The sequence below is a fragment of the Mytilus trossulus genome, chromosome 1, assembly GCF_036588685.1.
Source record: "Mytilus trossulus isolate FHL-02 chromosome 1, PNRI_Mtr1.1.1.hap1, whole genome shotgun sequence".
Lineage (NCBI taxonomy): Eukaryota > Metazoa > Mollusca > Bivalvia > Mytilida > Mytilidae > Mytilus > Mytilus trossulus.
Window position 1 is genome coordinate 27,276,864 of NC_086373.1, and position 26,562 is coordinate 27,303,425.

A 26,562-nucleotide genomic window follows, 5' to 3' on the forward strand; every position below is an offset into this window, starting at 1 on the left:
TGGGCTACAGGCTACTTGGTATGTTAGGGAATTCCACAACCTTATTGTTCTAGGAAAAAATGAATATAAATCAGGATAGTTTGTGGGAGAGAATGTCTGTATAAATTTATGTTCTTTATATGGTATAACTAGGTATATATTGACTGGGATGGAGACTAATTGATGTTGAATTTTATATAGCATGGTGACTGACGCAAGCTTTCTTCTTTGTTGTAATATTGACCATCGTAGATGTTAAAGCATGGCTGTCACACTGCTTTGATAGCTGTATTGGTTGAGTGTATACTTGGCAGCTCTTCTCTGTACCATTTCAATTTTATGTATTTGTTGTTTCTGCCAGGGGTCCCAGACGACACTATAGTGTTCTATTTTTGGTCTTACGTATGTTTTGTAAGCCAGTTCTTTTGTTTTTATGCTCTTGTTTTTGACGTTTCTTTTAATAAATCTCAGAGATGCATGCATTTGCTTTGTCTGTGATGTCATTTATATGAAAATTCCATGTCAGATCGTTATTGATGGAAACGCCAGAGCCTTGATGAACGCCTGACAGTACAGGACAGCTGTTTGATGTGTGACTGTCAACCACCACTTATTGGGATCTATACATGTGATAACCATGCCTCTATCCAATCTGTTGTTGTGTTATTTATTTCCATGCGTTACAGTTTTAGGATAAGTCTTTGGTGGTCCATCTTATCAAACGCTTTTGAAAAATCCATGACAGTTGCGTAGACTGAGTATTCGTGACAAAAAATATTTTAAGATTTTCAAGCGGGGACGGGGTGGTGGGGGTGCGACCCTAAAACCCCTAAATCCGCTAGTGAATCTGTAATCTGTTAACGTAGTTCTGCCAATCAAGGCACAACTCCATTCACATAGAGGCCATAGAGGAAAATGTCAATACACAATATTTCACAATACAACGCGCATCACTATTTATATATATTAAAATATAAAAATTTCCGCCAACTCAAGAATTTGTATTACATACACAAATAAATCAATAAAATCTTTGATAGAACTTAATTAAATGTTCTTTCAATGCAAAAACAACTTATTCTGTAGCCATGTGTGCCCGTTCTCTGATCGAGTGAATAGTAATGCTTTTGTTTAACTAGAGCACACCCGTGATATCGCGGGTCCGTGACTGAATTAACGTATATAACTATTCGCAAGCCTTATTTTAGTATCAGTATTGTCATCTGATAAAGTCATGCCGATTATAAGGTACACAGTTTTCCGTCTGCTTTCAAATCTTTCTGTTTGAACCCGTCGAACTGGAACTTATCAATTATTGGTAATATTAATTATTTGGAAAACAAAAGGTCCTGGAATGGAGTATTTTTAATCAACAGCATTGTCCTATATTAGTTATAAATAAAGTTGAATTCTTTGATTCGCTGTTTTACGTCATGCCCGCTTACAAATTGAAAACTGTACCTATACGCCTTATTTTTAGTCCAGATTTTTAGTATTCGTATTGTTATCTTAGGAAGTCTTACTGATTTAATACTACAATAGGTAACAATTTGACAATTTAGTAGTGTCAACCCTGTGATTAATTTATGACCCGTGTATCCTGAATACACCGTTTGCTGGTGCGCCTGTCAGATGCGGAACGTATACAGATAAGGTAATGTAATAGGTTTAACAGGTGAATATACTATTGGTATCGGTATGGGAATCGACCCGGAACTTCTTAATTATTGGCAATATTAATTACGTGGAAAACAAAAGGGCCTGGAGTGGTGTAATTTTTAATCTAAACCTTTGTACTATATTAGTTATATATAAAGTTGAAATCTTTTATTCGTCGTTTTTACGTGATGACCGGCGGCTGACAAATTGGAACTCGTAATTTAAGTATTATAGATATTTGGTTATAATGTGACTGTCAACAGTCTTCGGAGGTCATCTTGATGGTTAGAATAAGATACACAAGAGGGGGGATAGGAGGGATCACCCGATCCCGGAGTCCCGATAAAGGTTCTCCCCCCTCACACAAGAAATGATGATTTATATTATCGAGTCGATGTATAACTTGTTTATTGTTTCTTTCAGACTTATTGTAAATTGAATAGATATGAACATTTGAGTAATGACATGGTGTATATTATGAACAGTTTTCACATATATGACAGGTGTAAAGATTAGATCGGGAGAGAAAAGTCATGTTTTCCCGCTGAATTTACTTTTTACTTTTCTGCCGACGTTCACAATTTTCATTGGTTAAAAACTTTGTGTTACTCCGCAAATTTTGGAAACTGATTAAGATTCTTTTTATAATCAATTATCTGCGGCAAAATTTTAATGCTAAAAAATAAGGATTATAAATTTTATTCCTAGATTTTGATTGGGTTGATTGTGATACAAAACAAAGATAAAACTATATTTTGTTGCGAATCAAATTCACAACCGGAATTAGTTGCTCGGCACTTCCTGTTGATGTTGATGTTTTGAGTTTAGCAGACTGCTTTATTGAAAGTGATGGCATATGATGAAAAACTGTCTATTTGTCTACACGCTCTCCCTTTCCTTGGGTGTCGTCTTAAATTTCTTTAAACTTGATGACAATTTTGATTTTAATGAAAAGAAATATGGTTATTTCAACCAGTCTGAGAGAATCGAACTTTTACAAGCAGCTAGAGATATGTTTCATTTTGGTTATGACAACTACATGAAGTATGCTTATCCTGAAGATGAGTTAGACCCAATAGACTGTGAAGGGCGTGGACATGACCATGATAACCCGTAAGAAACTTATGTAGCGGTATCTGTAAAAATAATCTAAAATATCAACCACGTTCACTCTAGTCCAAATAATTATGAGGTCTGGCAAGTTACTGTCAAACATTCTCTCCCAAAGTCAAGATTAAAAAACAAGGAACCATCTTTCCTTTTACACTCTGTATGTGCCTGTCCCAAGTCGAGCAGTCTTCACAATGGACTTTTAGATCTACAGGCCCGGAAATTTTGAAAGTTTAGTTAGATAATTCTGTTGGCCAAGTTGGCCTGTAGATAAGATTTTTACAAGCCTGGGCTACTGCCCACTGGTTCAGCGTGAAGACTAGTCAAGAGCCTTCAATTCAGTGGTTTTAGTATATGTAGTTTGTTGTAGTCCAAATAATTATGACATCTTGAAAGCTATTATATTTTTTTTTCTTTGACGCCTTATAATGTACATGGCGGAAGGCGTCAAAGCAAAATTTAAAATAGCCTTTCCAAGACGTCATAATTATTTGGACTAAGTTTGTTGCTGAACATGCATATGTATATCATATTTGTTTTGGTACCTAAAACTTGCCGTACGGTTTTAAAGTTTCTCATTAAATTATTTTACTGTACATTTGTCATTTAAGGGCCATAGCTGTCTTTGGGGTATGGGTTTTTGTTCATTCTTGAAGACTGCTCGTTGGCCACAGTTGTTAACTTCTATATCGTCTGGTTTCTGATGGAGATTTTTGTCATTGACAATCAGATCATATCTTCTCATTTATATATGACATCTATACACACTAAAAACCTATGCAGCCAGTTGAAGTGTTACAGAATGTTCAGTGAGGTGTTGTCCATTTTGGGAAAAGATACTGACAATTCATTATTAACTTTCACTTTCATTTTAACGTTGTCAAACCATTACGTGTGTCAGACGTAATTGTTAACCTTTTTGTAATCCCATATGATTGAAATGCATTTTATGTACTTCACCACTTGTTACCAGCTATCATTAAATTGTTCTGAAAATGTCACCTTAAGTGGAGAAACATATTATGCATACAAACCAGAATAAAGCATTTCCTTACAGTAATCGAGGATGCTGTTGGTTTTTTTTAAATAGTTTTAGGTATGAAATAAATTTATTGGATGATTTCCTTAATCCCAAAATTAATGAAAAGTATTTTAAGCCACATTATTATTTGTAATTTTGTAGATCCAACATCAATATTAATGATGCCCTTGGTGACTATATGCTTAGTCTGGTTGATACATTGGATACACTTGCGGTAATTATGGGTTAAATGAAAAAAAGGAGATTTGGTGTAGTTGCCAAGAGACATATATAGATGAAAACAACTACCATGACTACTGTTGAGAATATAATGCAAACGTTAACGTTATGTTTCCCGTATTAACGTCTTATGTTTATGACGTGACTTTGTACCTTTGTTTTGGGCGCCTTCGATATTAGATTATGAGCATAAAAGTAACACAACGCAAAGTATCGAGTTTTAGTCGTTTATTACAAAAAAACAACAGGTCACCAAACACTGTACCACCTTCATCAGTTATTAAACAAAAAAAGATATAAAATGCTCTTGGATTACAAATAGTGATATAATTCAAAAAAGAAAACCATCTGCCTGATTTATACAGCAACAAAAGAAAGACTGCAACCAATGTCAGCCACTGGCTCCTGACCAAGCTTAGGACAGGCACTTAAAGAATGTGACTGGGTTCAGGGTTAAACTTGTTTGTGAGGAAGATCAGCACCCTAACCCCAATTTCCCAGGGACTGATTTAAAAATTTCCAATCCCTTCCATGCCTCTGTGTGCTGTTTACATATAGAGTTTTTTATCAATAAATAATTCAGTTGTAGGTTCACTACTGAGTACTCTATCCATCAGATATCTCCAGTTCACATATCCTTATTGACTACACTGTACATGTATCTCTGCAAAACTTGATCACCTTTTCACCAAAAAGACATTTGTGAATCACAATGTAATTCATTCTACAGCATATGAATGAAGTCCTACAATGTACATCATGTACATGTTGTTTACATACATTTATATATAACTTTTATACCAGCATGCAAGTTATCAGCAAAACACTGAAACCACTACTATCTATCAGATCTTATCAAATTTGATTATTGTGTATAATTACCTTCTATTCAATCCATGGCTAGATTCTTGTAATTTCCAAAGAAACATAACACACATATATAAACTTAGCGCACCTGTTATTATTTTATGTTGTTAGGGGAGTATTATTTTTCCAGACTTTGAAATTAATACGAATGTACATCTATTCAGCAATTGTTAGTACTTGTTGTCATTTAAAGAACCCTTTCCCCTACATTTTAGGAGTTGGGTGTTGATGATTGATGTCAGAGGGATATAAAAGGGAGAGTGGGTTTTTGTCCCCTTTTAAAGATTGATAAATATGTTGTTTTTTTTTTATAGAATTGAGAATGGAAATGGGGATTGTGTCAAAGAGACAACAACCTGACCATAGAACAGACAACAGCATAATGGGTCACCAATGGGTTTTCAATGCAGCCAGAAATTCCCGCACCCTGAGGCGTCCTTCAGCTGGCCCCTAATCAAATATATATATAGCAGTTCAGTGATAATTAACGCCATACTAAACTCCAAATTATACACAAGAAACTAAATTAAAAATATTACAAGACTAACAAAGGCTAGAGGCTCCTGACTTGGACAGGCGCAAAAAGGTGGCGGGGTTAAACATGTTTATGAGATCTCAACCCTCTCCCTATACCTCTAGCAAATGTAGAAAAGTAAAGCATGACAATAGGCACATTGAAATTCAGTTCAAGAGAAGTCCAAATCTGATGTCAGAAGATATAACAACAGAAAATATCCAAAATGACTATTTACAAGTCCCACTCCTATTGTGCAAAGTTGCTTGGTCTTTCATGAAGTTACATTCCTGGATGTGGTCTGTTGTACTGTCCTGTATTCTTGGTAATTCCTGTTAATATCCTTTCAATGCATCAATTCATTATACAAAATTATATTATTCATATTTATGAGATTATTTATTATTTTAGATAATGGGAAACAGCACAGAATTTAAGAATGCAGTACAGATTGTGATAGATAATCTTGTCTTCAAATCAAACACAGTGCAAGTTTTTGAAGTGACAATAAGGTTAATAGAACTTTTTAGTTATACTATATATTATATATATCAAGAACAGATTTCCTTAGTTATATTTGGCAAAATTTTTAAGAATTTTTGGTCTTCAATGCTCTTCAACTTGGTACTCTATTTGGCCTTTTAAACATATTTTGATTCGAGCGTCACTGATGAGGTTTTTTTATTGAAGAAACGCCCATCTGTCATAAATATAAAATTTTGATCCTGGTATCTATGATGAGAGAATACCTGACATATGGAGAGTTGTCTCATTGCCACTCATACCACAACTTCATATATCTACTTACAGTTTAGATTTTTTTTAATCTTTTAGATTTTTTTTTTAGATTTCCCTGTTTTGCACCTTAGAGTTAGAATCAAATTTCTAAATAGTAGTGCAAGATAGAAAACAAGTCTTTATATTCATGATGTTTGTTTTGCAATCAGTTATTATATGTAGAAGTTAATGAGAGAATTATATTTATGATTATATTCATAGTTTGGCATTTTATTGTACATGTATCTGTATTTAGTAAAAAACTGTGTCTTCATTGTATAATTCTGTAATTTCAATATTAATTCTATAAACACAACTTTATGACTAAGTATTTAAATGACAGATTGTTAAACAAATGCAGGTTAATGATCTTGTACATGTAACATCTGGAAGATAAAAAAGAAATGTAGTTACAATATAAATCAATGATTATTAACTTAATATCAAATTTACTTTTTAAAACTAATATATAATTCTTTATTTATGCAAGCAACATCATTAATTTCTTTGTGATATTTCCTTATTCATTGTATTGCTTGGTTCTTGAGTAATTTTTTATGCCCCACCTACGATAGTAGAGGGGCATTATGTTTTCTGGTCTGTCCGTCTGTCTGTTCGTTCGTTCCTTCTTCTGTGCTTCCGTTTTTGGTCAAGGTAGTTTTTGATGAAGTTGACATCCAATCAACTTGAAACTTAGAACACATGTTTCCTATTGTATGGTCTTTCTAATTTTTAGAAAATTAGATTTTTTTATGGTCCATTGAACATGGAAAATGATAGTGCGAGTGGGGCATCCCTGTACTTCTGACACATTCTTGTTTATATATCAACTATTCTTCTTCTTATAAACTCTGGACCACTGCATGAATATTGATTGATTGAGTTAATATAAAGACCGAATTGGCTGAGAAAAATAATTAATTCAGAATTAGATTAAATATTGGTAGACACCTAATAAAGTAACATACATGTATGAAGATAAAAATATTTTACACAAGCATTATCATGATGGAGTGTCCAAAATTCTGTTTATCAATGAATGATACACTATAACCAATTAATTTTTGTGAATTTTGCAAGTAGAAAAATAATGAAAATCCTGAAGAAAAAAAATTGTTTCAAAGTGGGCTAGAAAGTGCTTACATTACGTCTATGTAAAAATAAGTTAGTTTAAAGTACATGTATATTTATTAAAGTAAAGAACTGCTATGAACTGATTATATTTTGTTTGTTTGTTTTTCCAGAATGTTAGGTGCCTTATTGTCAGCCCATCTTATCATCACTGACCCAGAACAGCCATTTGGTAACATGAGTATACCTGGATATGATAATGAACTCTTAACCCTGGCTAATGACCTTGGCACAAGGTTACTTCCAGCTTTTGAAAACACAAAGACAGGAATCCCGTATCCTAGGGTTTGTATAGTATGAAAAATTGGAGTCATACCATAGTGAATTTTAACACTGAATTTGTGATTGGTGCCACATCAGAAACAGAATCTGCTCACCATTCTGGAGCACCTAGCTGTGATCACCCTCAGTTAATTGTGTTGTTCTGTCATTATTTTTCTATTTAGCATTTTGTAAACAGTTGATTGTCTTTTTATTTGTGTTCTTTTCCTTCAACTTTAATTTTAATATTGTCCTTCTGGTATCTTTGGCCTTTTTTTTCTACAATAACTCTTTGTGTTTTTAGTCATACTTTTGGCAGATACATAAGTAGTAAAGAAAAATATGTCACAGTGGTATCCACTGCAAAATACATGCAATAACATGACACTCCTTTAAATTGATGAAGTTTTTTTTAACATATTGATGGAAAACAAGGTCAAAAAGGTTTCAATAAAATTAAGAAATAAATGTGTTAGGATGAGTCACTTGATTAAGTTAATGTCAAAATAAAAAAAATAAAAAATTGTAGTACCTAGATGTTAATAAGGCTTTACATAGAAACACAGCATAAGTGGTTTTTATTTTATAATTTAGGTGAACTTAGAGAATGGTGTGCCAGTTGACTGTGTCAATACAACATGTACATCAGGGGCAGGAACTCTTGTCTTAGAATTTGCTGTTTTGTCCAGATTATTGGGTGATCCTATATATGAATCTTATGCACGAAGAGCAGTTAGAAATTTATGGCAGCTTAAGTCTAATGTTACAGGATTGCTAGGTATTTGCTTTGTTTTAATTTTCTTAGCTTCATAGTTGTTTGTGATTAAAAGCAAAAACAACCTTGATCCTTACTTTCAAATATGTCACACATTTAAGCAGGGGGCGAATTTAAGCTTTTGGGTGTACTGGCCAGGCAGACCAGTGGACTGAAAAATCTACTGGTCTGGCTCCAAGTCAACTGGTCCTGCAAAAATGTCATTCATTTGACAAACACTATATTTTGTTTTTCTTTTACACATGTTAGACAAAAAGTGCTTTCCTATCCTTTATTCCCGTAGATTTTTTGGGCTTTTCTGATTTCTCATGTCAGAGCTTGTACAGAATATAACTTAAAATTTGAAGATCCATTACAAAAATACATTTCTTATCTAGGTCTGTCACTGCAAATTTTTCAGCTTTTATACAAGTCATTACATTGCAAACGACTATATGATTTAACCATTCACAATTTTTTCTTATTCCTTTTGAATGTCTCTAATTTTTATTTGTTTTCTCTGGCGGTTTAACTCCTTCCAAAATTTTCCGTATTTTGTGTTGTTGTGAACAAAGCTTACCTGCGATATTAATTAACATGATCAATTGTTATACTAATAAGTACCCCAAATACCGTATTATTGATTTCGCAGGTAATTTTTTTTGTAAACAAACTGTGATTGATACAATAAGTGATTTTTATCAATAAATTTCTACTGGTCCACAGGACCACCAGCTGACAAAATCTACTGGTCCAAAGGAAATTCTACTCGTCTCAGACCACTGGACCAGCGCTAATTTCGACCCCTGCATTTAAGATCATTTAAGACATGTTTGTAGATTCTATCACATTAATTAAGATGTGCTTGCCTGTTAGATAGCTATGTTAACCTGGCCTAATTTATAATCCTTGCATATATTTATGGCAAATTCAGAAAGGTTGATTTTTGGTGAAGTACCATGAAAAAATACCATTAAGAACGATTTTATTACTTGGTAATTTGGTATACAGAATATTTTTTGATTTAGTGTAATGACACAGGCGGCTTTATAAAAGAAGATGTGCTGAGTCGTCATCATAGTTAATTAAATCTTCCATATACATATTATCACAACTTTTCTATTAATATAAAAATTTCTCATTATTTTTTGTTGTTATATCATTAAATATAAATTTTAGGCTACGTCTTATATATAAAATGAAAGAAACAAAAACAAAGATCATAATAGTAAGTTTCATTTCTTGATATACATTTTATATGTCATAATAACCAAGTGCATAAATTTCTATTTCCTCAGTAAAAAATCTTTTCTCAACTTTATCATAAGTTTAATTATTATCAAGTCTTTTAAACTTTTAACAATTACGTAGCTCTAATTTTAATAATGAATTTCCATATAAAATTACCAAAATAAAATGTTTCTGTCAGAGATTTATAATTCTGAAATATATTATCTCCCTTTTCAAATTATCTCCCCTTATTAATTTTGATTTTGTACTTATGACTAAGAACATGGTTTTATTTTGAAAAAAAAATAACCAGCTGCTAAGCTAACAAAGCATACACTATTTATAGCAGTAAATTAAATCTGTATTAACAATTCTAGGTAATTAATATTGTTTATAAATATTATTACTACACATACCCCCAAGTATGGTATAAGTAGACATCTCCTTGCAAATAATCACAAACTTTATCAATCTCTCTGACAATTATAGCTGATCACAATAATTTTAAATCACCTACAAGTAACATTTATAGTTCTAAATACTATAGTACTTTCTCTCATAGTAATACAGATAGCATTTCTGATTTTCAACGATTCTCTTTTGTTTCTTGGCTCTCATTTTATTACATCATTTCATTAAAACACACAACTAAAAAAGACTCTTAATTATTAAAATATTTGCATATCAATTCCCTTATTAAGAAATAAGATGTGTTAAACTATGATGACTACTTAACATATCTTATTTCATAACACCCACCTGTGCCTTACAGTAGAATAATATAAATTCTTTTGATATTATTTTCAGGAAGTGTTTTAAATATCCAGACAGGTGAATGGACAGGAGAAATGAGTGGTTTAGGAGCAGGTCATGATTCATTTTATGAATATCTTTTAAAGGTTTGTAAACAAAAGACCTCTGTTAAGGAAGATAACCCATAAAATATGTTGTGTTATTGTTATAATCAGTTATATCTAGGCTAATAAATGTTCATACCAAATTGAATTTAAGAAATAGGTGTTATTATGAAGCTTAGAATAAATAAATGAAAATGGTTGACACAAATGAGATGTTTTTTTTTGGGCAATGTTTTCTTTAACTGAGGGTTACCCCTCTTCAGGTCAAATTTTACAAAATTGAAAATCTCGTAAATAATGCATTTATCTCTGCTATTTTCTGAAAAAGTAAGGAATTAATTCTCCTCTAGTAGTTGATTTTTTGGGGAAAGACGGCTTCAAGCCGTCAATCCCCTATGGGGTTGACCAGAGTGACACTCCCTCACATCATTCATTTTGATATTATGCATGTTATAGTGTGGAAAACCCCCCAACAAATCTTACTTAGATTGAAGAGAAGGAGACCCAGAAATGAATAGTTTGACTTTAAACACTTTTTTACACATTTCCCTTCTGTTTCTCACAAAATTATCGTATCTTGAACTCTCCTTTACACTATTAACGCTTATTTTACAATCCGGAAAAATTAGTATGACGAGATATTCTAAATATATCCAACCTACATTGCATTTTATAGTGACGTCATTCTTGGAAGAAGCAGGGATATCCTTCACCAGTTCACTGGTTTAATATTTCAATCATTCTTAGAGATCGTGCACTAATTACAAATTTGTATTTGTTAAATCTAAACATAATATTGTTTACTGTAGATGATTTAAACATCAACATACAATACTTTAATTTGTAGGTCAACAACTTTCAAAATCAACTAAGATCGTGGGGTTACATGAGACAGGGGAAAGAAACGATTTGATTACTTTTTTCGAGTCCTACTAATCAGAGACAAGAAGCGTCAAAAAGCGACAAGAAGCGTCAAGAAGACTATTTAGCGACAAGAAAAAAATATTCTTCTTGTCGCTTCTTGTCGCTAAAATTCTTCTTGTCGCTTAAATTCTTCTTGTCGCTAAAATTCTTCTTGTCGCTAATTAGTGAGACCACTTTTTCTGTAAAAATTCTGAGAATCTTCCTCCAATTCAGGACTCAATTGATGAGTAATTATCCACTAAAATAAAAGTTGATGTATTTAAACACTTCAAATTTAACATTTCATTGGATTGGTAGTCTTCTATTAAAACTAAATTTTTGTGTACCTACATAATCATTGTAATGGTAAAAAAAAAATAATAAAAATTTGCATTTTGTAGTTTAAACATATTTATTATTTACAAATATTTCAAAATTAAGATTTGGAAACAAGCTTCACACAGTTTACATCTCTCATATTGTTTTTTTTATTAGTACCTGATTCCCTGTGATGAGAGTTATAACTCCGAACTTCATAAAATTCATTGGAAATTTAAAACTGAATAGATTTTTCAGTCCACACTTTCTAAAGAAAAAACCTAAAAATCCAAGAGAACTGTCACAAAAAAATGGAAAATGGCCCGAGCCTGCAGTTCAGTAGTACACAATCAAGATTTCAGAAAATATTGTAGTTGTTGTGAAATGACAGAATTCAGTTGAGTTTTATAATTAGCTATCAACTTTAATCAAATGTTTAGATTTAGAGAAGATGCAGAGCTCTTTCATTGGTCCAAATTGAATCCTAAACTAAGGAAATGAAATTACATAAACAACAATTGATTTCAATATTGTCAACCTTTCTACATGTTCTAGCTGTTCTCTTTTTCATTCTTCATATGAAAACTATCAAAAGATACCCCCCCCCCCCCCCTTTCCAAAAACATAATTATATAGAAACAAGGGCCGTCTTTCCCCTCAGAGCTATTCAGCTCTTTGATTTTAGAAAGTAAAAAAAAAAATGGTGAAAGGCGCTCCTTAATTGTCCGAAAATCATCAAACTTTTAAAACCCATGCATATGAAAAATAAGTTTCCTCAAGACAAGATGAAAATGTATGTTCTGTCAAACAAAATGCAGGAAACAGTTGTGTACAGAACTGTAAATTTACACAGCGAAAAAGTAATACAGACTGGATTTTTATATGTGACTGTATGGGAACTACATATATTGGACTTAAGTTTCAGGTGTTAATAGATTATACTGACATGGTGTACGTCTTGATTAGGATATGTAGTGATAAAAAAAATATTTACAAAAATGTACCTTGTAATTATGAAATTAACACATATCATATGAATCTGTCTGCCACACTTGTGAAAAAAATAATATTATAAATCTTTTTCATTTTTAGAGTTATATATTATTTGGAGAAGTAGAAGATTTAGAAATGTTTAATGAAGCTTATGAAACAATAAAATTCCATTTACGTAGAGGGTAAGTTGTTGCTTTGATTGTGAAAATTTTGTACACTAGCTTTAGATCAATATAAAGTTATCTTAATAGAAACAGTGAAACACTTAATAGAGGTTTCTGTAATTGCAGATTATGCTGTACTGTGAATTTGTATATTAACTATGCTACTAATTTATAAGGATTGCTGAAAAATTGTAAGTGCAAGGATAATAAATTTCATGCAAACAAGCCTATAGGAAAATTACATTGGAGTTGAATACTGAGTTCTGACGTTAACTGTTAAATTGACAGTGTATATAATTTAAAGTGTGCACATCAGCGTGCATCTGCCTTATAGTCTCTTTATTTGGGCAAAATGATGTCAAAAACTTTACTTTCGTTTTTAAACCGGATGTGACATGACAATGGTAAAACATGGACCATATACGGATACCTAAAATCTGTGTATGTTTACAAAGCACGACTGAGTGGAGAAGCTCTTTCCATCTTATTTCTTCAACAAAATACTTCAAATGAACTTTAGATACAGGTTTCAATGATAATTTTAGCATTTTTGAAGAAATGTAGGATGCATAATTAAACTTCCCACCTGTGCACATGCGCACATGTGTTCTAGTTCATACTACGTAGTTCAGACGATTTTTCATTTAGAACCTTTTGAAATTTTTCATCAAATCATGTTTATAAACGTATTTCTTATAATTTTAATCTTTTGGACTAAGTTAATTAGATACAAACCGCTGAAATGTTAAAAAATAATTTTTAATAGACTGATCAATTTATATGATGTCCGGTACTGAAAATAGTTTACCTGTCAACTGAACAGGTAGATTTCAGGGTTCACCGATTTCAGCTGTCCAACACTAATTAGCCTTGATTAAAATTAGAAAGAATTGAAGTAGGGGTTGTTTTGATTGTAATTAATCATCATGTCACTTTTATGACCGGAAATGTGTGGCTGTTAAAGGCAAAATATTGGGTCAAAAAGATCGTGAATTATGTAAAAATGATCATGACCGAAAAAGCCTTAATATCTAAAAAGTAAAAGACCGTTTCATGCTTTTCCCAGTCGGACTTTTACCGGACATAATACAATTGTCCGGAATATATGACCGTTTTGGAAGCCTTGCTTCACACTAGTATTGGATTTACATTACATGTAATATAACAATGTATTAATTAAAACTTTTATAAGATTTTTTGTTTTTCATTTTCAGGAGATTAAAGTGTAACAATGGTTCAGGTTATCCCCCTTTATATGTTAATGTACATATGAAAACAGGAGATACTGTAAATAATTGGATTGATTCGCTGCAGGCAGCATGGCCTGGTATACAAGTAAGTAAGAATACATAATTAACTGGATTGATTCGCTGCAGGCAGCATGGCCTGGTATACAGGTAAGTAAGAATACATAATTATCTGGATTGATTCCCTGCAGGCAGCATGGCCTGGTATACAAGTAAGTAAGAATACATAATTAACCTGATTGATTCGCTGCAGGCAGCATGGCCTGGTAAACAGGTAAGTAAGAATACATAATTAAATGGATTGATTCACTGCAGGCAGCATGGCCTGGTATACAAGTAAGTAAGAATACATAATTAATTGGATTGATTCGCTGCAGGCAGCATGGCCTAGTATACAAGTAAGTAAGAATACATAATTATCCTGATTGATTCGCTGCAGGCAGCATGGCCTGGTATACAGGTAAGTAAGAATACATAATTAAATGGATTGATTCGCTGCAGGCAGCATGGCCTGGTATACAGGTAAGTAAGAATACATAATTAATTGGATTGATTCGCTGCAGGCAGCATTGCCTGGTATACAAGTAAGTAAGAATACATAATAAACCTGATTGATTCGCTGCAGGCAGCATGGCCTGGTATACAGGTAAGTAAGAATACATAATTAATTGGATTGATTTGCTGCAGGCAGCATGGTCTGGTATACAGGTAAGTAAGAATACATAATTAATTGGATTGATTCGCTGCAGGCAGCATGGCCTGGTATACAGGTAAGTAAGAATACATAATTAATTGGATTGATTCGCTGCAGGCAGCATGGCCTAGTATACAAGTAAGTAAGAATACATAATTATCCTGATTGATTCGCTGCAGGCAGCATGGCCTGGTATACAGGTAAGTAAGAATACATAATTAAATGGATTGATTCGCTGCAGGCAGCATGGCCTGGTATACAGGTAAGTAAGAATACATAATTAATTGGATTGATTCGCTGCAGGCAGCATGACCTGGTATACAGGTAAGTAAGAATACATAATTAATTGGATTGATTCGCTGCAGGCAGCATTGCCTGGTATACAAGTAAGTAAGAATACATAATTAACCTGATTGATTCGCTGCAGGCAGCATGGCCTGGTATACAGGTAAGTAAGAATACATAATTAATTGGATTGATTTGCTGCAGGCAGCATGGTCTGGTATACAGGTAAGTAAGAATACATAATTAATTGGATTGATTCGCTGCAGGCAGCATGGCCTGGTATACAGGTAAGTAAGAATACATAATTAATTGGATTGATTCGTTGCAGGCAGCATGGCCTGGTATACAGGTAAGTTAGAATACATAATTAACTGGATTGATTCGCTGCAGGCAGCATGGCCTGGTATACAGGTAAGTAAGAATACATAATTAATTGGATTGATTTGCTGCAGGCAGCATGGCCTGGTATACAGGTAAGTAAGACTACAGGCAGCATGGCCTGGTATACAGGTAAGTAAAAATACATAATTAATTGGATTGATTAGCTGCAGGCAGCATGGCCTGGTATACAGGTAAGTAAGACTCTACAGGCAGCATGGCCTGGTATACAGGTAAGTAAAAATACATAATTAATTGGATTGATTAGCTGCAGGCAGCATGGCCTGGTATACGGGTAAGTAAGACTCTACAGGCAGCATGGACTGGTATACAGGTAAGTAAGAATACATAATTAACTGGATTGATTCGCTGCAGGCAGCATGGCCTGGTATACAGGTAAGTAAGAATACATAATTAACTGGATTGATTCGCTGCAGGCAGCATGGCCTGGTATACAGGTAAGTAAGAATACATAATTAATTGGATTGATTCGCTGCAGGCAGCATGGCCTGGTATACAGGTAAGTAAGAATACATAATTAACTAGATTGATTCGCTGCAGGCAGCATGGCCTGGTATACAGGTAAATAAGAATACATAATTAATTGGATTGATTCGCTGCAGGCAGCATGGCCTGGTATACAGGTAAGTAAAAATACATAATTAATTGGATTGATTCGCTACAGGCAGCATGGCCTGGTATACAGGTAAGTAAAAATACATAATTAAATGGATTTCAGAAGGAAAAATCGGTTATTAATTTCTAAATTAAAATATACGGGGGGAGGGGCAGCTTTCTGCCAAACAGTAAAAATGAGATTAATAATGATCAGTTCAACCAAGCTCTTCAAAATGGAGGTCAAGTTCAATATTGATTATTTTCACTTTCACCGTTCAGGAGTAATAGTTCTTGAAAGATTGAAAAATGTTTTTTCCAGTCATGTCCTTGCTTTAAGTCATGAACCATTTAAACAAAGATTTTTATTATGCCCCACCTACGATAGTAGAGGGGCATTATGTTTCTGGTTTGTGTGTCCGTTCGTCTGTCCATTCGTTCATTCTTCCGTCTGTCCCGCTTCAGGTTAAAGTTTTTGGCCAAGGTAGTTTTTGATGAAGCTGAAGTCCAACCAACTTGAAACTTAGTACACTTGTTGCTTATGATATGATCTTTCTAATTTTAAGACCAAATTAGTCTTTTGACCCCAATTTCAATGTCCACTGAACATAGAAAATGAAAGGGCTGTCCGGCTTTCTGTTCATTTGTTCCTTTGTCTGTGCTTCCGTTCGTCCCGCTTCAGGTAAAAGTTTTTGGTAAAGGTAGTTTTGGATGAAGCTGAAGTCAAATCAACTTGAAACTTAGTTCACATGTTGCTTATGATATGATCTTTCTAGATTTTTTACCCAATTTCACAGTCCATTGAACACGGAAAATGATAGTGTGAGTGGGGCATCCGTGAACTTTGGACACATTCTTGTTAAATTTTGATATGTCATTACTGATGACAAAATGGAGGTCAAGTTTGATATTGATGATTTTCACTTTCACTGTTCAGGAGTTATGGTCCTTGACTTGATATTGAAAAATGCCAGGACACAAATAAATGTAAAAAATCTGGATGGCTGTCGTTCTTACAGCTTCTTGTTTTAATATTGCGTTGATTCACTTGATTGTGTTTTGGTAAAATAAAATTTGCTGAAAACAATCATTCTTAGGGTATCTTATAAATAATCCATACAAGCTGTAGTTTACATTGAATGTGTTTAACTTATATTTGACAAGGAGTATGTTGTATTTCCTTTATTTAAAAAAATAAAATGTTTTCATAGAAGTTAGTTTGATTCTTCTTTATGTTGTATATAAATAAGAATGTCATTGTGACAATTGTAAAAAAATAACAATATCATTCAAATATCCACAAACTTTTGGTAAATAGAATTATTGCTCATAATGATATATTAAAGAAGTTGTTTAATGTTGATAATTTTAAATTGCAGGTTTTAAATGGAGACATTGAAGAAGCTATATGTTCCCATGCCTTATTTTATTTTATATGGAAAAAGTATGGATTTTTACCAGAAAGATACAACTGGAATTTACGGGTACCAGAAGTTATGTTTTATCCACTGAGGCCAGAACTTATTGAATCCACATACTTCCTTTATCAAGCAACTAAAAATCCATTCTACCTCCATGTTGGAAAGGAAATCCTTCAAAATATTAATACCTATGCAAAAGCAGAGTAGGTTTTATCTTTAGATAATATTTTTGTGGCCTTAATTCTCACTTTTTTAAATTGTCAACATAATTCATTTGAACAAAATCAAGTAAATAAAATTTTCACACTTTTAAACACATTTGTTAAAAGTTCATTGATACTTTGACGATTGAATATCAATAATTCAATGAAGATGTTATTAAATCAGATATTCTTATTTTAATGGTTGTTTTCATGTAAAGTTGAACACAATATATGCATATAACTTGTTTGCATTTCTCACTTTCGCTGTACAGGCTCAAGTGAGAAAATCAATCTTGTGGAGATGATTAACGATAATCTATAATTATATTGTGTTTTAGATGTGGTTATTGTACAGTACATGATGTCAATAGACCAACGATAATCTATAATTATTTTGTGTTAAGATGTGGTTATTGTTCAGTACATGATGTCAATAGACCAACGATAATCTATAATTATTTTGTGTTTTAGATGTGGTTATTGTACAGTACATGATGTCAATAGACCAACGATAATCTATAATTATTTTGTGTTTTAGATGTGGTTATTGTACAGTACATGATGTCAATAGACCAACGATAATCTATAATTATTTTGTGTTTTAGATGTGGTTATTGTTCAGTACATGATGTCAATAGACCAACGATAATCTATAATTATTTTGTGTTTTAGATGTGGTTATTGTTCAGTACATGATGTCAATAGACCAACGATAATCTATAATTATTTTGTGTTTAAGATGTGGTTATTGTACAGTACATGATGTCAATAGACCAACGATAATCTATAATTATTTTGTGTTTTAGCTGTGGTTATTGTACAGTACATGATGTCAATAGACCAACGATAATCTATAATTATTTTGTGTTTTAGATGTGGTTATTGTACAGTACATGATGTCAATAGACCAACGATAATCTATAATTATTTTGTGTTTAAGATGTGGTTATTGTACAGTACATGATGTCAATAGACCAACGATAATCTATAATTATTTTGTGTTTTAGATGTGGTTATTGTACAGTACATGATGTCAATAGACCAACGATAATCTATAATTATTTTGTGTTTTAGATGTGGTTATTGTACAGTACATGATGTCAATAGACCAACGATAATCTATAATTATTTTGTGTTTAAGATGTGGTTATTGTTCAGTACATGATGTCAATAGACCAACGATAATCTATAATTATTTTGTGTTTTAGATGTGGTTATTGTTCAGTACATGATGTCAATAGACCAACGATAATCTATAATTATTTTGTGTTTTAGATGTGGTTATTGTACAGTACATGATGTCAATAGACCAACGATAATCTATAATTATTTTGTGTTTTAGATGTGGTTATTGTTCAGTACATGATGTCAATAGACCAACGATAATCTATAATTATTTTGTGTTTAAATGTGGTTATTGTACAGTACATGATGTCAATAGAACAACGATAATCTATAATTGTTTTGTGTTTTAGATGTGGTTATTGTTCAGTACATGATGTCAATAGACCAACGATAATCTATAATTATTTTGTGTTTAAATGTGGTTATTGTACAGTACATGATGTCAATAGAACAACGATAATCTATAATTATTTTGTGTTTTAGATGTGGTTATTGTACAGTACATGATGTCAATAGACCAACGATAATCTATAATTATTTTGTGTTTAAATGTGGTTATTGTACAGTACATGATGTCAATAGAACAACGATAATCTATAATTATTTTGTGTTTTAGATGTGGTTATTGTACAGTACATGATGTCAATAGACCAACGATAATCTATAATTATTTTGTGTTTAAATGCGGTTATTGTACAGTACATGATGTCAATAGAACAACGATAATCTATAATTATTTTGTGTTTTAGATGTGTTTATTGTACAGTACATGATGTCAATAGACCAACGATAATCTATAATTATTTTGTGTTTTAGATGTGGTTATGGTACAGTACATGATGTCAATAGACCAACGATAATCTATAATTATTTTGTGTTTAAGATGTGGTTATTGTTCAGTACATGATGTCAATAGACCAACGATAATCTATAATTATTTTGTGTTTTAGATGTGGTTATTGTACAGTACATGATGTCAATAGACCAACGATAATCTATAATTATTTTGTGTTTTAGATGTGGTTATTGTACAGTACATGATGTCAATAGACCAACGATAATCTATAATTATTTTGTGTTTTAGATGTGGTTATTGTACAGTACATGATGTCAATAGACCAACGATAATCTATAATTATTTTGTGTTTAAGATGTGGTTATTGTTCAGTACATGATGTCAATAGACCAACGATAATCTATAATTATTTTGTGTTTTAGATGTGGTTATTGTACAGTACATGATGTCAATAGACCAACGATAATCTATAACTATTTTGTGTTTAAGATGTGGTTATTGTACAGTACATGATGTCAATAGAACAACGATAATCTATAATTATTTTGTGTTTTAGATGTGTTTATTGTACAGTACATGATGTCAATAGACCAACGATAATCTATAATTATTTTGTGTTTTAGATGTGGTTATGGTACAGTACATGATGTCAATAGACCAACGATAATCTATAATTATTTTGTGTTTAAGATGTGGTTATTGTTCAGTACATGATGTCAATAGACCAACGATAATCTATAATTATTTTGTGTTTTAGATGTGGTTATTGTACAGTACATGATGTCAATAGACCAACGATAATCTATAATTATTTTGTGTTTAAGATGTGGTTATTGTACAGTACATGATGTCAATAGACCAACGATAATCTATAATTATTTTGTGTTTTAGATGTGGTTATTGTACAGTACATGATGTCAATAGACCAACGATAATCTATAATTATTTTGTGTTTTAGATGTGGTTATTGTACAGTACATGATGTCAATAGACCAACGATAATCTATAATTATTTTGTGTTTAAATGTGGTTATTGTACAGTACATGATGTCAATAGAACAACGATAATCTATAATTATTTTGTGTTTTAGATGTGGTTATTGTACAGTACATGATGTCAATAGACCAACGATAATCTATAATTATTTTGTGTTTTAGATGTGGTTATTGTACAGTACATGATGTCAATAGACCAACGATAATCTATAATTATTTTGTGTTTTAGATGTGGTTATTGTACAGTACATGATGTCAATAGACCAACGATAATCTATAATTATTTTGTGTTTTAGATGTGGTTATTGTTCAGTACATGATGTCAATAGACCAACGATAATCTATAATTATTTTGTGTTTTAGATGTGGTTATTGTACAGTACATGATGTCAATAGACCAACGATAATCTATAATTATTTTGTGTATTAGATGTGGTTATTGTACAGTACATGATGTCAATAGACCAACGATGATCTATAATTATTTTGTGTTTTAGATGTGGTTATTGTTCAGTACATGATGTCAATAGACCAACGATAATCTATAATTATTTTGTGTTTAAATGTGGTTATTGTACAGTACATGATGTCAATAGACCAATGATAATCTATAATTATTTTGTGTTTTAGATGTGGTTATTGTTCAGTACATGATGTCAATAGACCAACGATAATCTATAATTATTTTGTGTTTAAGATGTGGTTATTGTACAGTACATGATGTCAATAGACCAACGATAATCTATAATTATTTTGTGTTTTAGATGTGGTTATTGTACAGTACATGATGTCAATAGACCAACGATAATCTATAATTATTTTGTGTTAAGATGTGGTTATTGTACAGTACATGATGTCAATAGACCAACGATAATCTATAATTATTTTGTGTTTTAGATGTGGTTATTGTACAGTACATGATGTCAATAGACCAACGATAATCTATAATTATTTTGTGTTTTAGATGTGGTTATTGTTCAGTACATGATGTCAATAGACCAACGATAATCTATAATTATTTTGTGTTTAAGATGTGGTTATTGTACAGTACATGATGTCAATAGACCAACGATAATCTATAATTATTTTGTGTTTTAGATGTGGTTATTGTTCAGTACATGATGTCAATAGACCAACGATAATCTATAATTATTTTGTGTTTAAGATGTGGTTATTGTACAGTACATGATGTCAATAGACCAACGATAATCTATAATTATTTTGTGTTTTAGATGTGGTTATTGTTCAGTACATGATGTCAATAGACCAACGATAATCTATAATTATTTTGTGTTTTAGATGTGGTTATTGTACAGTACATGATGTCAATAGACCAACGATAATCTATAATTATTTTGTGTTTTAGATGTGGTTATTGTACAGTACATGATGTCAATAGACCAACGATGATCTATAATTATTTTGTGTTTTAGATGTGGTTATTGTTCAGTACATGATGTCAATAGACCAACGATAATCTATAATTATTTTGTGTTTTAGATGTGGTTATTGTACAGTACATGATGTCAATAGACCAACGATAATCTATAATTATTTTGTGTTTTAGATGTGGTTATTGTACAGTACATGATGTCAATAGACCAACGATAATCTATAATTATTTTGTGTTTTAGATGTGGTTATTGTACAGTACATGATGTCAATAGACCAACGATAATCTATAATTATTTTGTGTTTTAGATGTGGTTATTGTACAGTACATGATGTCAATAGACCAACGATAATCTATAATTATTTTGTGTTAAGATGTGGTTATTGTACAGTACATGATGTCAATAGACCAACGATAATCTATAATTATTTTGTGTTTTAGATGTGGTTATTGTACAGTACATGATGTCAATAGACCAACGATAATCTATAATTATTTTGTGTTTTAGATGTGGTTATTGTTCAGTACATGATGTCAATAGACCAACGATAATCTATAATTATTTTGTGTTTAAGATGTGGTTATTGTACAGTACATGATGTCAATAGACCAACGATAATCTATAATTATTTTGTGTTTTAGATGTGGTTATTGTTCAGTACATGATGTCAATAGACCAACGATAATCTATAATTATTTTGTGTTTTAGATGTGGTTATTGTACAGTACATGATGTCAATAGACCAACGATAATCTATAATTATTTTGTGTTTTAGATGTGGTTATTGTACAGTACATGATGTCAATAGACCAACGATAATCTATAATTATTTTGTGTTTAAGATGTGGTTATTGTACAGTACATGATGTCAATAGACCAACGATAATCTATAATTATTTTGTGTTTTAGATGTGGTTATTGTACAGTACATGATGTCAATAGACCAACGATGATCTATAATTATTTTGTGTTTTAGATGTGGTTATTGTTCAGTACATGATGTCAATAGACCAACGATAATCTATAATTATTTTGTGTTTTAGATGTGGTTATTGTACAGTACATGATGTCAATAGACCAACGATAATCTATAATTATTTTGTGTTTTAGATGTGGTTATTGTACAGTACATGATGTCAATAGACCAACGATAATCTATAATTATTTTGTGTTTTAGATGTGGTTATTGTACAGTACATGATGTCAATAGACCAACGATAATCTATAATTATTTTGTGTTTTAGATGTGGTTATTGTACAGTACATGATGTCAATAGACCAACGATAATCTATAATTATTTTGTGTTAAGATGTGGTTATTGTACAGTACATGATGTCAATAGACCAACGATAATCTATAATTATTTTGTGTTTTAGATGTGGTTATTGTACAGTACATGATGTCAATAGACCAACGATAATCTATAATTATTTTGTGTTTTAGATGTGGTTATTGTTCAGTACATGATGTCAATAGACCAACGATAATCTATAATTATTTTGTGTTTAAGATGTGGTTATTGTACAGTACATGATGTCAATAGACCAACGATAATCTATAATTATTTTGTGTTTTAGATGTGGTTATTGTTCAGTACATGATGTCAATAGACCAACGATAATCTATAATTATTTTGTGTTTAAGATGTGGTTATTGTACAGTACATGATGTCAATAGACCAACGATAATCTATAATTATTTTGTGTTTTAGATGTGGTTATTGTACAGTACATGATGTCAATAGACCAACGATAATCTATAATTATTTTGTGTTTTAGATGTGGTTATGGTACAGTACATGATGTCAATAGACCAACGATAATCTATAATTATTTTGTGTTTTAGATGTGGTTATTGTTCAGTACATGATGTCAATAGACCAACGATAATCTATAATTATTTTGTGTTTTAGATGTGGTTATTGTACAGTTCATGATGTCAATAGACCAACCATAATCTATAATTATTTTGTGTTTTAGATGTGGTTATTGTACAGTTCATGATGTCAATAGACCAACGATAATCTATAATTATTTTGTGTTTTAGATGTGGTTATTGTACAGTACATGATGTCAATAGACCAACGATAATCTATAATTATTTTGTGTTTTAGATGTGGTTATTGTACAGTACATGATGTCAATAGACCAACGATAATCTATAATTATTTTGTGTTTTAGATGTGGTTATTGTACAGTACATGATGTCAATAGACCAACGATAATCTATAATTATTTTGTGTTTTAGATGTGGTTATTGTACAGTACATGATGTCAATAGACCAACGATAATCTATAATTATTTTGTGTTTTAGATGTGGTTATTGTACAGTACATGATGTCAATAGACCAACGATAATCTATAATTATTTTGTGTTTTAGATGTGGTTATTGTACAGTACATGATGTCAATAGACCAACGATAATCTATAATTATTTTGTGTTTTAGATGTGGTTATTGTTCAGTACATGATGTCAATAGACCAACGATAATCTATAATTATTTTGTGTTTAAATGTGGTTATTGTACAGTACATGATGTCAATAGACCAACGATAATCTATAATTATTTTGTGTTTTAGATGTGGTTATTGTTCAGTACATGATGTCAATAGACCAACGATAATCTATAATTATTTTGTGTTTTAGATGTGGTTATTGTACAGTACATGATGTCAATACAAAGGAACTAGAAGACAGAATGGAAAGTTTCTTCCTTAGTGAAACTTGTAAATATCTGTACTTGGTAAGAATTTCTTCATTTATTTTCACTGACTTATCAATACAATGGTAAGGAGCCTATAAAAGATCAAACTATATATTTAATTTTTTTAATATTAGGACTTATGTAAAAGGTTTTTATGCCCCACCTACGATAGTAGAGTGCTGAAAACGCATCACACGGTATAGCTGACTTATATAAATCCTGAAACCAAATTTCAGAAATCCTTGTATTGTAGTTCCTGAGAAAAATGTGACGAAAATTTTCAACTTGGCTATCATGTGTAAAATCATACAAGTGTTCGGTAAACAGGAAGTTGTCAAGTGATCAATCTGAAAACGCATCACACGGTATAGCTGACTTAGATAAACCCTGAAACCAAATTTCAGAAATCCTTGTATTGTAATTCCTGAGAAAAATGTGACGAAAATTTTCAACTTGGCTATTATGTGTAAAATCATACAAGTGTTCGGTAAACAGGAAGTCGATGAATAATGAATCTGAAAATGCATCACACGGTATGGCTGACATATATAAATGTTGATACCAAATTACAGAAAGGGTGGATGTGTAGTTCCTGAGAAAAATGTGACGAAAGTTTCATGGGACGGACTGACGGACGGACTGACGGACTGACAGACAGAGGTAAAACAGTATACCCCCCCTTTTTTAAAGCGGGGGTATAAACACAGTAGTCTCTAGATTCTACACACTTGGTAAAGCCAGAAATGAAAATAAATGTCAACATTCATGCATTTGTGCAAGAAACATACACAGGAACTTCTATAAGTTGATTAAAAACATTCAAGTTGTCACTAAATATATTCGTATGTTTAGGGATGTAAAGACTTGTTGCACAATAAACATGTGGCAATTGTTAACAAACACTCTCTACATTACCACTTGATCATGTTATAGGCGCCTTTTCATTGGATGCAGCGAGTTTCGACTGCAACCAATAAAAATCCTTACCTTGTGTCTCTGACATTTTATCTCAATTCGCCAAGGGTGGAGAGAATGAGAGTGGATCGTAACCCTTGGCTAGCGAAGATGATTTGATCTGAACTTAAAAAATAAACTGTTATCACAGAGATATGTCTCGCCTTTTTGTAACTTTGATTATGCAAAGTTTGAAATCAAAATAGCTTCAACATCTTGCACAAACTATGAAAATATTCAAAGTCAATGAACCATGACTGAGTTACATGGCTAAAAAATCTCCATGTAAATGAGATGTGCAAATGCTTATGCAACTGCATACCAAATACCATCATGACCATTGACTTATCATAAGTTGTTCCCAAATCTAAATACAAACATTAACCAGTCAGGCAGTGTCTAGTTAACTAGTGAAAAGTCAATAAGAGGGGGTGGGGCTATATAATCTCCATGGAAACGATTCTTGTAAATGCCAATAAATTGGCATACCAAATATCATTAACTTAACATTAGCAGTTCATCTTAAACTGATCTTATTACAAACTAATACATGTAAACTAAGATAAGTTTCAAAGTCATTAGACTGACTGAGGGGTGAGGCCAAATATTCTCCATGGAAATGAAATGTGCCAATGCTTATAAATACAACTGAATACCACTAATGGTTCCCCTTGAATTGACCTAATCACAAACTAATACATGATAACTCAGAATTTTTTTCAGTCAATAGACCATGACTAAGGGGGCAGAGCCAAATTATCCCCATGGAAATGAGGTATACTGATGCTTACACAACTGCATACCAAATATCATTGACCTACCACTTGCGGTTCCCCATAAACTGACCTAATCACACACTAATATATGTAAAATAAGCAAAAGTTTTGAAGTCAATAGACCATGCCTGAGGGAGCAGGGCCATATAATCTCCATGGAAATAAGATGTGCCAATGCTTATACAACTGCATA

At 32.0% G+C, this 26,562-nt stretch overlaps 1 protein-coding gene across 2 annotated transcripts in view; it reads left to right on the forward strand.

The window, feature by feature from the left end:
• Positions 1-2,415: 2,415 nt before the first annotated feature.
• The window catches only part of LOC134720741 (ER degradation-enhancing alpha-mannosidase-like protein 1), a 28,674-nt gene continuing 4,527 nt past the window's right edge, over positions 2,416-26,562 (forward strand). Inside the window, exons 1-10 of one of the 2 annotated variants that reach the window (XM_063583216.1) lie at positions 2,416-2,751; positions 3,932-4,004; positions 5,802-5,902; positions 7,412-7,583; positions 8,154-8,337; positions 10,351-10,442; positions 12,714-12,796; positions 13,993-14,113; positions 17,377-17,621; positions 24,582-24,678. In XM_063583216.1, the coding sequence (XP_063439286.1) occupies positions 2,495-2,751; positions 3,932-4,004; positions 5,802-5,902; positions 7,412-7,583; positions 8,154-8,337; positions 10,351-10,442; positions 12,714-12,796; positions 13,993-14,113; positions 17,377-17,621; positions 24,582-24,678 (1,425 nt within the window). In that variant the 5' untranslated portion in view covers positions 2,416-2,494. The remainder of the gene's footprint in view (positions 2,752-3,931; positions 4,005-5,801; positions 5,903-7,411; positions 7,584-8,153; positions 8,338-10,350; positions 10,443-12,713; positions 12,797-13,992; positions 14,114-17,376; positions 17,622-24,581; positions 24,679-26,562) is intronic. The other variant, XM_063583227.1, reaches the window with a different exon arrangement.